The sequence below is a fragment of the Betta splendens genome, unplaced genomic scaffold, assembly GCF_900634795.4.
Source record: "Betta splendens unplaced genomic scaffold, fBetSpl5.4 scaffold_25, whole genome shotgun sequence".
NCBI classification, from domain to species: domain Eukaryota; kingdom Metazoa; phylum Chordata; class Actinopteri; order Anabantiformes; family Osphronemidae; genus Betta; species Betta splendens.
The window spans coordinates 3,280-15,000 of NW_026577844.1; the positions used below are offsets into that span (position 1 = coordinate 3,280).

Here is an 11,721-nt window from a genome sequence, read left to right on the forward strand (position 1 = left end):
CTGAGCCCCAGGCCCCAGTGAAAGAGCCCACCCCCGGCCCTAAATGTATGTGTATGTAGCTAAGTATGAGGAACTTTGGGAGATACCCAATTCTCCGGGGGGTCCAGCAGACAGAGCCATCAATGGGAAGTCTACTGCCCCCCCCGGAAGGAGCCCCCAGATTCCTGGACAAGTGTGTATGACTAATGCAATTAAAACTGCAGAGCATCCCACTTGGAAGGGACGGAACCACTTCCCAGTAGCCCTGGTCCCTCCATCAGCAGGACGCCCCTTGCAGACCTAAGTGGATGAATGCGGAGAAATGTAGTTGGGAAGCAGAGCACCAGGGTCCGCAGAGCCAGGTTCCCGACTGGCTCTGCTACCTATCCCACCACCCCCCACAACCCCCAGCCAGGAAGGGACAGCCGAGACCCAGGGACCGCAGTACTACTGCCCAGGCGCCACACGCAGCACAGCCAGAGCCATCCTCACCCTTCTTTCACACTTACCCATTCTCTCGCTCAAGTATGCCCATGCTCGCCCCGTGTAGTGTGACACTCAAACCCACACACATACTCTGCGGTTGTGCATTGAGGGCCAGCCTCCGCCCAGGGCCCAATGAAGGTTCTAGCCTGAGTAGTCCGCCAACCCCCCCTGCAACAGGCCCGAGCAGTTACCAGAGGGCGTCGGACCGCTAGGGCAGGCAGCGCCCCACCCGAGCAGGGGCAGCGCCCCAGGGGAGAGACACCCCTCCGGGCACAGGCAGGCACCCCCAGAGGGAGTCCCCCGGACGCAGGTTACCCAGGTCTCCACCCCCAGGTCCGCCCCCGCACACCGGCAGGGAGGCCCGCCTCCGGCTCCCCGGAGACAGGCACACGCCAACCCTCAAAATGGTCCCATCCCGGCACAGGGCCGCCGGTCCCAGCAGCCACCACACCCCCACCGCAGGGGACCCATGCGGCCAGCCCTGAGTCCACCAACCCGTCCCGGTTCCTTAGGCAGGCAGGCACCACCAACCACCAGTCACCCCCCCACCACTGTGCCAGACATGACGCAGCACCCGAGCCCCATGCATCCTTACCTGGAAATGGAATCAATCAGAGTATAGTTTTGGTCATTGATTTGATGAAGCAGACAATGTGTCTAAGGTGGTATAATCTAACAAGCTGTTCAGGTATTGAGTAATGCTTAATTTTTTTTTTAGTTTTCCAGTTCATGAGGATGATTTTCTTTGCGACACAGAGGGCAGAAAGAAGTGTGTGTGATGAGTTTGTCTCTAGATCAAGCCCACTTAGATCTCCTAGAAGACAAAGTGCAGGGGCTGCTGGGATTGGACAGCTTAACTGGGTTGACAGGTGTTCACATACTCTTTGCCAAAATTGCTGCACAGGTGAGCATGACCAGAATGCATGTAGGAATCTATCTGCTGTGTTATCTGTACAGTGAGGGCAAATATTTGAGTTTGTGAGACCCATTTGGAACATCCTTTGTCCTGTATAGTGAGTTCTATGAAGAATTTTGTATTGTATTAGTTGTAAATTTGTATTTTTTGTCATTCTGAATAAATTAGAACATATGTTATTCCAGAACGTGTAATTAGTGGTGATATTGAGATCAGCTTCCCATTTAGAGATCGGAAGGCTCACTGTCTGGTCTACATTGGAAATTAAGATATAGATTTTGGATACTGTCCTTTTCCCTGATATATCAATAAATCGCTCTATTACTGGTGGTGGTTGCATGTGGATGGCAGTATTCTTACTTTTTGCATTAAGTATTGACTTTAGTTGTTGGTATTCTAAGAAATTGGCACTAGTGATTTCATAGTGAGACACTAGTTCTTCAAAAGAGGTAAACTTGTCTCTTGTGAAAACATGTTTCAGATGTGTTATCCCTTTGATATGCCAAGTTGGAAAGTTTATTGCCTTTTTGTTTTGTATGATGTCTGGATTGTTCCAGAGAGGTGTGTTTTGGCAAAGAGTAAGCGAAGACCCATTAATTTTAAGAAACTCCCACCAGGCTTGCAGAGATGCTTTTATGCTAATGTTCTGGTAACAACTATGATGTTTGATTTTGGTGCTGATAAAGGGCAGATCTGCAATCTAATATTTCCACAAAATGTTTGTTCAATGTCTATCCAGGAGGAGTCTGCTGGCATGGGTTTTATCCATTTGTGGACATGGTTCAGTCTATTGGCAAGAAAATAGTGGTGGAAGTTAGGTAGTTCTAGGCCGCCGCATTGTCTGGATTTTTGAAGAGTTTTTAAACTAATTCGTGGTGGCTTGGTTTTCCACAAAAACTGTGAGATGTAGGAGTCTAATGTCTTAAACCACGCCTGGGCTGGCTGAGTTGGAATCATTGAAAATATGTAATTAATTTTTGGCAGGATCATCATTTTTATGGTGGCAATTCTTCCCATAAGTGAAATGGGTAAGGACTGCCATCTTTTGAGGTTGGCTTCTATTTGTTTTAATAATGGATTGTAGTTTAGATCAATAAGCTCTGATAGCCTAGACGACAATTCAATGCCCAAGTATTTAATGTTTCCTGAATGGAGTGTGGTGGAGGAGATGTTAGTCACCTTAAGGTTAAGTGGTAGCACTATAGATTTGGTCCAGTTAATAGAGTACTCTGAAAGTCCTGAGAATTCATCTATGAGGCTGATAGTTGTAGGAAGAGACGTCTGTGGCTCAAGGAGAAATAGTAACACATCGTCAGCATATAAACTTATTTTATGATTTACTGATTTGGTCGGTATTCCAGTAATTCCTTCATGCTGTCTTATTGCTGCGGCTAGAGGTTCAATAAATATTGCAAATAGTGATGGGGACAGTGGGCAGCCCTGTCTTGTCCCTCTATGCAGATTAAACCTTGGTGAGATCTGGTTGTTTGTTCTGACTGCAGCGTTTGCTGAGTTGTATAATATTTGGATCCAGTCTATGAATGTTTCCCCAATGCCGAATTTGTGCAGAGTGGCTAAAAGAAACTTCCAGTTTACTCTATCGAAAGCTTTTTCTGCATCTAAGGAGACGATGGCTGTCTCTAGTTTATGGATGGTGACATAATCAATTAAATTAATTAGTCTGTTCATATTGTTTGTTGACTGTCTACCTTTAATGAAGCCTGTTTGATCAGAGTGAATTATATATGGAGTGATTTTTTCTAATCTTCTAGCAAGTGCTTTACACACTATTTTTAGATCTACATTTATTAGTGAAATTGGTCTATAACTCGATGGGAGTGTAGGGTCTTTCCCTGGTTTTTGGAGCAGGCTTATGAAGGCAGAATTCATATTTGTGGGTAATGAATGTTGTTGTTTAATTTCAGCTAACATTTTGTAAAAGCTGGGTGCCAGCATGGACCAGAACTCTTTATAAAATTCAGTTGGGAATCCATCTGGTCCTGGAGCTTTTTTATTGGGCATCTCCTGCAGAGCTTCATGTAGTTCTGCCAAAGATAACAATGAGTCTAGAGTTGTAGATTGTTCTTCATTTAGCTTTGGCAGTTCTAGTTTATTCAGAAACGCCTCTATGGCTGAGGTGGGTGGATCTATTTGGGACGTATATAACTCTTGGTAAAAGTTTTTAAAGGTATCATTTATTTCATGGGGATCACGATGTTGTACTTTGTGAGTTCAAAGATTTTCAGCACCGTCAGTCATTAGCGATCACGTGTGAAAGGCTCTCCTGAGCGCGGGTTCAGCAACTCATAATTACCTGGCAGGGGAGATACCATGATCAGGGTGTAAAGGACAGATACAAACCATAAACTATTAGACGGTCAAACAGAATATCAGATGTTAGAACTTGATGTATGACGGGACACAAGAGATTAGTTGTTTTTGTAAGAATGTTACAAGAAGAGTGTTGAACCTAACCAGTCACAGAGCACATGATGACTACGTTGGGATCACAATCTTTGAATATATGACTTGGCGTTTACATGAATCTGTGTCACTGAACCTCATTTAGAACTGAGCTGAGATCAGGAGATGCTTTTCATGAGTGGTTCCTGCATATGTCATACAATCTGTAGGTGGACAGTTTGACATTGCTGTGTAGTGGAACCACATCTTAGATGTTACAAAGTATTTTACACTGAGTTTTGTGGAGATCAATATCCTGTCAAACATATGGATACATAACTTTCTAATGAATAATGAGCAGAATCTACCATTTTTACATCCATACTGGGTGCACCGTTCCCAGAAGTACTGCAATACTGGGTCGATGCGCGGAGTGGACGGAGCAAGCCCCTATTCCATCTCCCTGCTCCAAAAAACAATTTAATATATGGTCCCCAGGTAGGGGACGTATCAGATATTAAACTGATAAGAACAGATACTACACTTGATCTTAGCCAAAAGGCCGAGAAGCGATACTGCCATGACGTAGAAGCTGAAGTACACATTCTCCCAACAGTCAGTCTCAGTGACGGTGCAAACGTCTACGTTCAGTTGACCAGTAGATTAGAGTTTAGCAGTGTGGTCCAGTGGGACCAAATGCTAAGATGTGCAACGCTTACAGAAAACAAAGGGTTGTTCTTTAAATGTTTAAAGACATGGTTAGTAGGGCGCCACTGGGTCATGTGACAGGCTATTGTCCAATAGGATTCATAATAAATTGGTGCTGATGACGTTTGTCATTATTACTTCTATGCTAACTAGTCTAGCCTCATATGAGCTAATACCAACAAATCTATCATCTTTCTCACTGAAGAAAAACTGTTTGCTCGATTAATAAGTTGACAAATAAAACTGCAGCTTCCACATCTAGTGGAGAAAAGAGAAATGCATCGAAATGTAATAAATAAAACGGGTACGGTAACACTGAACTGAATGAATGAAGCTTGTATTTATTACAGTAGAATAGTTACAGAACAAATCTGAGAGCAGATTTTTTACGTGAGCCATAGCTTCATTCATGGGATTCATGCGACAGTCAGCGACAATATCTTTTGAACACTTAATCAGAGGAGAGCGCGAACACAGTCCCCCACTACCAGAAATTATGCAGTCAAGATTCCCACATTTGGGGAGATCGCAGAACCTGTTTCTACGGTAGTGCAAAGTCTACAGTCTACAGTGTGGAATGTCTACGGTCTACAGGTCACCGTAGACAGTTACGCTGTCCGATTTGTCGGGGCTGAGTCGACACGCGGACCCCCAACAACCAATCACAGCGCTCGTTTCCAAAGGTACAGTAAACACATCGGCTGGACAGACGCTGACTTTTTTTTTGCCGGACACCAGATTTTATTCCTGTACGTTGCTTAAATACAGTCCTATTCTTTTCAGTGGCCATTAAATGCGCACACACGGTGACCGGACATACAAAACCTCTGTTTGCGGTAAGTATCAAGTGTTGTTTTCCGCGACAGCTACGAGGACGAAGATGAATATGAGTTCATGTACCGTTACTTTCTCGACTCTATTCGTAGGTCCGAGTTTGTTTCCTGATAAAGAACATATTTTGTAACGTTAACGCGTTTGCTTAAAATGAAAAGAGTGAAAACTATTGGTATGTACTTCAGCAAGTCATTTATCCAGTTCATGTAGAAATACTGTCTAAAATGAGCTCCTACTAAAAAAGAACTAAACACCAAAGCTTATGAAATAGCTTGAATATGAATAATGTAATTGGTCATTAAACAATTATTTAAAGAAAGAATACTTTAAACTACTGTATGTATGGATCTGTAACGATGCTGTAACAGGCAGATTTGTGCTTTGTACTACACGCCCCACTCATCTCAGTAGTTAACACTGTTCTGTGGGTGCAGATGCCTCCATATTCTGTTCTCTACTTCTGTCAGTGCATTCATATTCTACTTGTTAATAGGCCACAGGTAAAGATGGCAACAATCCGCGTTGTGAACCCAGGCGCCCTGCACATCGTCAGCAGGCTGTGCTGCTGTCGACTAAAGAGGCACGTCTTTACCGGGAGAAGAAAAAGGTCTTCCCAAAACCTCCCCTGGAGCTGCTGAACCCACTCACTGCACTGGACCATGCAGAGACATTCCTCCAAGCAGAGGGAGTCCCTGCACCGTCACGACAGCAGTGTCTGGGACGGCTGGTGTTGCTGTTCGGCCAGTACGGACACGCACCTTTCCACTGGCTTGTGGAGAACGACGTAGGCTATATGAAGTAGTAAGTGTGTTACGTTTATCACTTTTGTAGGTGAAAAACTACAGGGGCAACATGTTACAAGCCTTTGACGTTCATCAGCGTTTTGGGGTTTATTCAGGTTCATTGTTCCTTTAGGAACTTCAGTGAGAATAATGACCCAACTAAATTCATGTACCTTTGTGATTGCAGCATAGTTGACAAGCACAGAACAGAGATGTCAAACCCCCATAGAAAGGTAGTGTCGTGTATTTCTATTCTCTTCAACCACGACAGAGATTTCACAAGAACTCATCTTTGAAGTTTAAATCAATAGCATAAAAATTTATTATACATGACAAATTAAATCAATCAGATAATGATTACAAAAGAGTAATAGCAAGAGAGGCAGAAACCAAATTCACCTGCTTGTTCCTCTGCAGAGAGAACTGAGAGGTCGGAAAAGGTCCGCTGTGTGCTACCAGCGGACCCTCTGCGAAGCGCTCTGAAAACCCCAGCCTGTGAAGGCCTGCTTTTAACCACCACCTAAAATCTTTCCACATGTCCAAATAAGGACGTGTAGATGTTTTTCTCGGCTACTCTGAAGGTCCTGGCGCTGGGCCGTGTTATCTGTCCAGCTCCCGGATGCATCTGGCCCACCATCAACCTCCTAATTCCTTTCCCAGGTCGGTGTGACATTTTGAATATTTCCTTAGGAACAGCTCGGATAAACAGTTTACGCAACAGATTCTGCGAACACAGATTCTGCGAACCCAGTTCAAGCAAACGCTTTCACCCCAGTCACTGAGGACACACAAACCCATCTACTCTCTGTACTTCTCTCATAAGCAATGATCAATTTTACTGCTAAAAGTAAATGTAAATGTCTGTTTCCTGGAGTCTATCCCAGATGCTCCCCAGACAACGACCCTGCCAAACTGCAAGGGTTGAGGAACAGTCGCTGCATCTTAACCTGACCAGAACATATTGTTCACTACCTATATAATAATATATAATATGATACATAAATATACTACAGTAGAGAGAGCCAACCAGTGGCTTAAAGACTACCTGACAGAGTATGCAGAGAGCTTCCCACAAGTCTCCATTGTCCTTGAGGCGAATGTGGACAGGTGTATCTACGGTCAGAGAGGGTTTGAGGGCCACACGTTTCAGGAGATGTGGGAACTCAAACCCATCTACTCTCTGTACTTCTCTCATAAGCAATGATCAATTTTACTGCTAAAAGTAAATGTAAATGTCTGTTTCCTGGAGTCTATCCCAGATGCTCCCCAGACAACGACCCTGCCAAACTGCAAGGGTTGAGGAACAGTCGCTGCATCTTAACCTGACCAGAACATATTGTTCACTACCTATATAATAATATATAATATGATACATAAATATACTACAGTAGAGAGAGCCAACCAGTGGCTTAAAGACTACCTGACAGAGTATGCAGAGAGCTTCCCACAAGTCTCCATTGTCCTTGAGGCGAATGTGGACAGGTGTATCTACGGTCAGAGAGGGTTTGAGGGCCACACGTTTCAGGAGATGTGGGAACTCTACCAACAATATAGCGTTCAAAGGGACAGTCCAGAGAAATTTAGCAATGAACAGAGGGACATAATAAAGAAGGCAAACAGTTCTGTGAGGAGGTGGTTGAACACACCACTGACCCACATCACAAGTATGCAGATGAAGAATTTCAGGAGATATATTAATGACAAGGAGGATGGAAGTGTGACATAAAGAATGTTAATCATGTTTCAGTTCAAATCACAAATGGTCCATCTGTAAAGCTAAATACTGTTTGGTGTATGGCAGCTGAAGACAAGGACCTCCAGTTTCAGGCCCTCCTCATGGCCAGAGGATGATGATGATGATGAACTGGCAGCTGCATCCCAGGCTGTGGAAGGTAAGTGACATGCAGAAAGTTAATGGTTGTTCAATGGTTTGTTTCATAGTAGAACATTTTTTATTACACCTTATTACACTTACACTACTTTTGTTTTATTACTTGTTAGATAGAATAAAGTCCCAGAAGTCACATTCCCGGGATCCCCTGCCCTTGAATTCGCCTTCAAAGACATCCAAACATGCATTACACCCCCCGGATGAGAAGCGTCACTCAGCCTCACAGAACACGTCTGCTGCCTGGCTGGATGAGCCAGAGTCTACTGTTCAGCCCACAGAGGCTCCATCCACATCCCAGGGTGGTGTTCCTCCTTTGCAGACACCTCTAAGTGACTTACCTGTAAGTTATACTTGGATTTAAATGCAAGCAGCATGAATGAGAATCCTACGTTTTAATGTCATTCTGTAGACAAGAATCACCAGACGTGCTCTTGTATGCACCATTTATTTTGCAGGTGGAGTTAGACGGTTGGGTGCGCCTGTGGGAGAATCCTGATGGCATCCCATCTGCTGACATTCACTGGCTTAAGGAGGACACCACAAGAGGAATGTTCACCGCTGTTCATGTGTACAAAGACAACACTGGTGTGCTCAAGAGGAGACGGGTGATGGCATCTGACCGCATGTGGTTCTACCCTCCAGAACCTCCGGCCTATGTCGGAGGGGTTCTGCCAGGCCCACAGCTTTTTTTCCGAAGCCGTCTGTTTGTGTGGAGTCCAGTTGGGGTTTGGAGGTGCTCCCTGAAGTGTCCACGAGGTGACAAGTGTGTGGGGGCAGGAAAGGACGTGCACCTCTACAAGTCTGGCTATCACCACCGGGTCTGACTTACCTTGTCTCAAATGTTTACTTTATTGGTGATCTTGTACTTCATTTATTTACTCAAATAGAGTGCTGTGTAACTAGCATCTGTCTGAGCTCAGGAAAAGGAGCAGTTGATGTGATTTTATGCCTTTATTTGATCTGCTTGTTTTGTTTACAGCCTCGTCACATCTGCGACGGGTCCAGCTGGTACACAATGCTGACTGAGGTTTTGTGCTGTGGCCCATGTACCAAGGCAGGCAGGAACCATGAGGGCATTACGGTCGGACGGTGGCTTGCATGGATGCTGCTATTCTGGCACAGCTGAGCGAAGCCCTTCAAGCCATGTTTCCTTCTGTTCTCACTAGCAAGTGAGTAAACTGAATGCATAGTGTGAATTTAAGCAAACAGCAGTGGTTCAGCTGACTCAACTGGCTCTGCTTACAGACGTGGCGTGGACAAAAACGTTGTGCGTCTTCTGCGTGACAGGACTGAAGGGAACACAATGATCAAAGTGTGGCGGCAGATCCAGGAAAATCATCACGAAGAGTACCTTCACCGCAAGGATCTGTACACCACGCTGCTCATGACTGTGGCAGAACCCGGAGGAATTGTTTCTGCATTGAGGCACAGGTTCCAGGCTCCACCTCCTCCAAGAGAGCTGCCTTCTGCCCCACTTTTGCGCCACGCCTTTCTTCTAGCTGAGGCCAATAATGTCCAGGACTACCGGAACCAGATCCTTTCCACTTTTGGCACAGTGTTAAAAATGGATTCCACCAAGAAAGTATGTAAATCCCCATAACAAACATTAGTGGAATACAACTGCTTGCTATACTTTTGTTAACAAATGTTTCTCTCCGTAAAATAAATTACTCGATCTTACCAAATTCTCTGTATGCTCTAGGTGGTGAAGAAACTGTCTGGAGAGGGCCATGGCTCAGCTCAGTGGTTCACCAGTATTGCCAATGAATTCTCCCAAATAGTGACCTTTGTGTTGACCTGTGAGGAGTCCACAGTGAAGCTGGCACCAATGTGCAGTGGAGTCATACAAAGGTTCCGACTGGCTAATCAACCGGTCCCCAAAATTTTGTATGTGGACCATGGGTGTTGTCGTGCACAAGGTCCAACAGCTGTTGAGACTCTGTTTGAGGCTTGGGTGAACAGGGGAATGGTTGTGCGTTTAGACATCTTCCACTGGATTCACCGATTTGACGCAGCCATTCGAACAGACAGTCACTCTAAGTACGCTGCCTTTAAGTCTGCGCTGGCTGGCGCTGTCCTGGCCTACAACTGCACTGACCTGGACCTACTCATCAAGGCTGTCAGGGCCAAGCACAACAGGTTGAAGACTCTGTCTGATGAGGACATTGTCCGAGACCACATTTCTAGGGACCACCTCAACTACCATGTGCGAAGGGTCACGCTCGGGGCGCAGGAAACATTCCGGCTCATCCACATGGCGATTGAAGAGTTAAAGGGTTCGGCCTGAGCTGGATGAAAGCGGGGTGAGCCTTTTCAAAACACCAGATTAGTACGAACTTAATGTTGTAGGTTTACAGGAGGACAAAAGGCTCAGATGCTACCTAGGTGTAAATTTGTATGTTTGTAAAGATGCCATTGATGACATGTGGGCAAGCCAGCAGCGACACTTGGAGTGCATCCAGGATCCACCAGACATGATCATGTACAGGGTGGCGCGTATTACGACCATCAACAAAGTGGATGTGCCGTACTACAAATGTCTGCGTGGAAGCAATAGCCTGGAGGGATTCCACAAGATGTTGCCTAATATGATTCCAGGTAGAAACCTAGAAATAGTGTCTGTTAGACACGGGCCATGGATTGTTGTAATGCATTTTTTTCTATGTGTAGGTCCCCACTGTGCTGCACGGCCTAATCAGGTTTACCTGATAAGTGGCATTGCACGGTGGAACGCTGACAGGAGCTCAGATGCTGTGTTTGGGGGCAAAGGACGGAGGCACCGGACGTATTCAGCGCCGCTGATTGATCGTCTCAACAGGCGCTGTGAGCAGCTGTTTGGAACGACCGAGGAGGGGAATTATCGGGCCCCAGTTAATGTGGCGTCTAACGAGCTGCTTGGGTTGGAGTACCTGTTCAGCCAGAGCACAGGAGGACCACGGCCATTTTCCCTGCAGGACATGGTTCATGATGGACCTGGTCCAGAGGAGGAGGTCGTCCAGCCGGGTCACCAAGATACAGAAGAGGCTGATGAGGCCTATCAGAGTGACCCAGAGGCCGAGACTGATGTGCTGGATGCTGGCCTGCCCCACATCAATATGACCAGCCGCGACACCTCCACTGTCCACTCACCAGCCTTTGTAAGTTGCATTTAAAAACTATAAAAACTAATTAACTAACTAACAAACGAGAGCAAAACAAGTAAACGCAAACATTTAAGAGTGCTGCTTTTCTGAAATGTAGATTTACTGTATCATTTAATTCAGGAAGACGCCTGCAGTCCAAGTCCTCTTCCGGGCTTTGACAAGCTGGAGAAACAGACAGCTGGCATCCACATGGCAGCTTTTCAGTGCCACACACCACCACCCCTGCTTCTCCCACGGCTGGCAATCAAAACCCCTGTCACATCCACAGTCACCAGGCCTTTAACCACTGTGTCTTCACCCACAGCAGACCCCTCTTCACAAACTGTAACCCCCTGCACAATGCCCAGCAGCAGTACCCCTCTGTCCTGGGCAAGATCCAACTACTACAAGCGGAAACGTGATGACCAACCTTCAGCCCTGGAAACCAAGGTGAAAAACTTGCCAGCTTGTGCACTCTGTGGCAAACCCACTCAAGGACATTCTAAATACAAAAAAAGACATTTTGCCCTGTAAAGAGCATGTCTTCCTCAAAGGGACTGGAAAACAACATATTCCAGCTACGAGGAATTTGTATCTGCT

The 11,721-nt window shown here is 45.6% G+C and overlaps 2 protein-coding genes and 1 non-coding gene across 3 annotated transcripts in view; 2 read left to right on the forward strand and 1 right to left on the reverse strand.

Moving 5' to 3' along the window:
- Window positions 1–4,167: 4,167 nt before the first annotated feature.
- On the reverse strand, window positions 4,168–4,358 carry LOC114850507 (U2 spliceosomal RNA). Its single transcript, XR_003784845.1, has one exon. It is a non-coding gene; the product is annotated as a U2 spliceosomal RNA (small nuclear RNA).
- Window positions 4,359–6,350: 1,992 nt separating this feature from the next.
- Window positions 6,351–10,286, forward strand: LOC114850495 (uncharacterized). Its single transcript, XM_055506693.1, has 7 exons — window positions 6,351–6,768; window positions 7,910–8,000; window positions 8,110–8,339; window positions 8,455–8,817; window positions 8,979–9,168; window positions 9,245–9,581; window positions 9,702–10,286. Exons 5-7 carry the CDS (start codon window positions 9,098–9,100, stop codon window positions 10,284–10,286), a joined length of 993 nt encoding a protein of 330 aa, XP_055362668.1. The 5' UTR covers window positions 6,351–6,768; window positions 7,910–8,000; window positions 8,110–8,339; window positions 8,455–8,817; window positions 8,979–9,097.
- Window positions 10,287–10,305: 19 nt separating this feature from the next.
- The window catches only part of LOC114850497 (uncharacterized), a 1,571-nt gene continuing 155 nt past the window's right edge, over window positions 10,306–11,721 (forward strand). Inside the window, exons 1-3 of the mRNA XM_029142325.3 lie at window positions 10,306–10,597; window positions 10,670–11,136; window positions 11,263–11,721. The exon at window positions 11,263–11,721 is cut by the window's right edge and continues 155 nt beyond it. Coding sequence (XP_028998158.1) covers window positions 10,423–10,597; window positions 10,670–11,136; window positions 11,263–11,655 — 1,035 coding nt within the window. The 5' untranslated portion in view covers window positions 10,306–10,422 and the 3' untranslated portion in view covers window positions 11,656–11,721. The remainder of the gene's footprint in view (window positions 10,598–10,669; window positions 11,137–11,262) is intronic.

Excerpts from the sequence above, each read along its gene's own strand:
- LOC114850495 (XM_055506693.1), top strand. The coding sequence starts at position 9,098 with ATGGATGCTGCTATTCTGGCACAGCTGAGCGAAGCCCTTCAAGCCATG. Across the intron at positions 9,169-9,244 it reads CCTTCTGTTCTCACTAGCAA|ACGTGGCGTGGACAAAAACG; the intron begins GTGAGTAAACTG and ends CTCTGCTTACAG. Across the intron at positions 9,582-9,701 it reads AAATGGATTCCACCAAGAAA|GTGGTGAAGAAACTGTCTGG; the intron begins GTATGTAAATCC and ends TGTATGCTCTAG.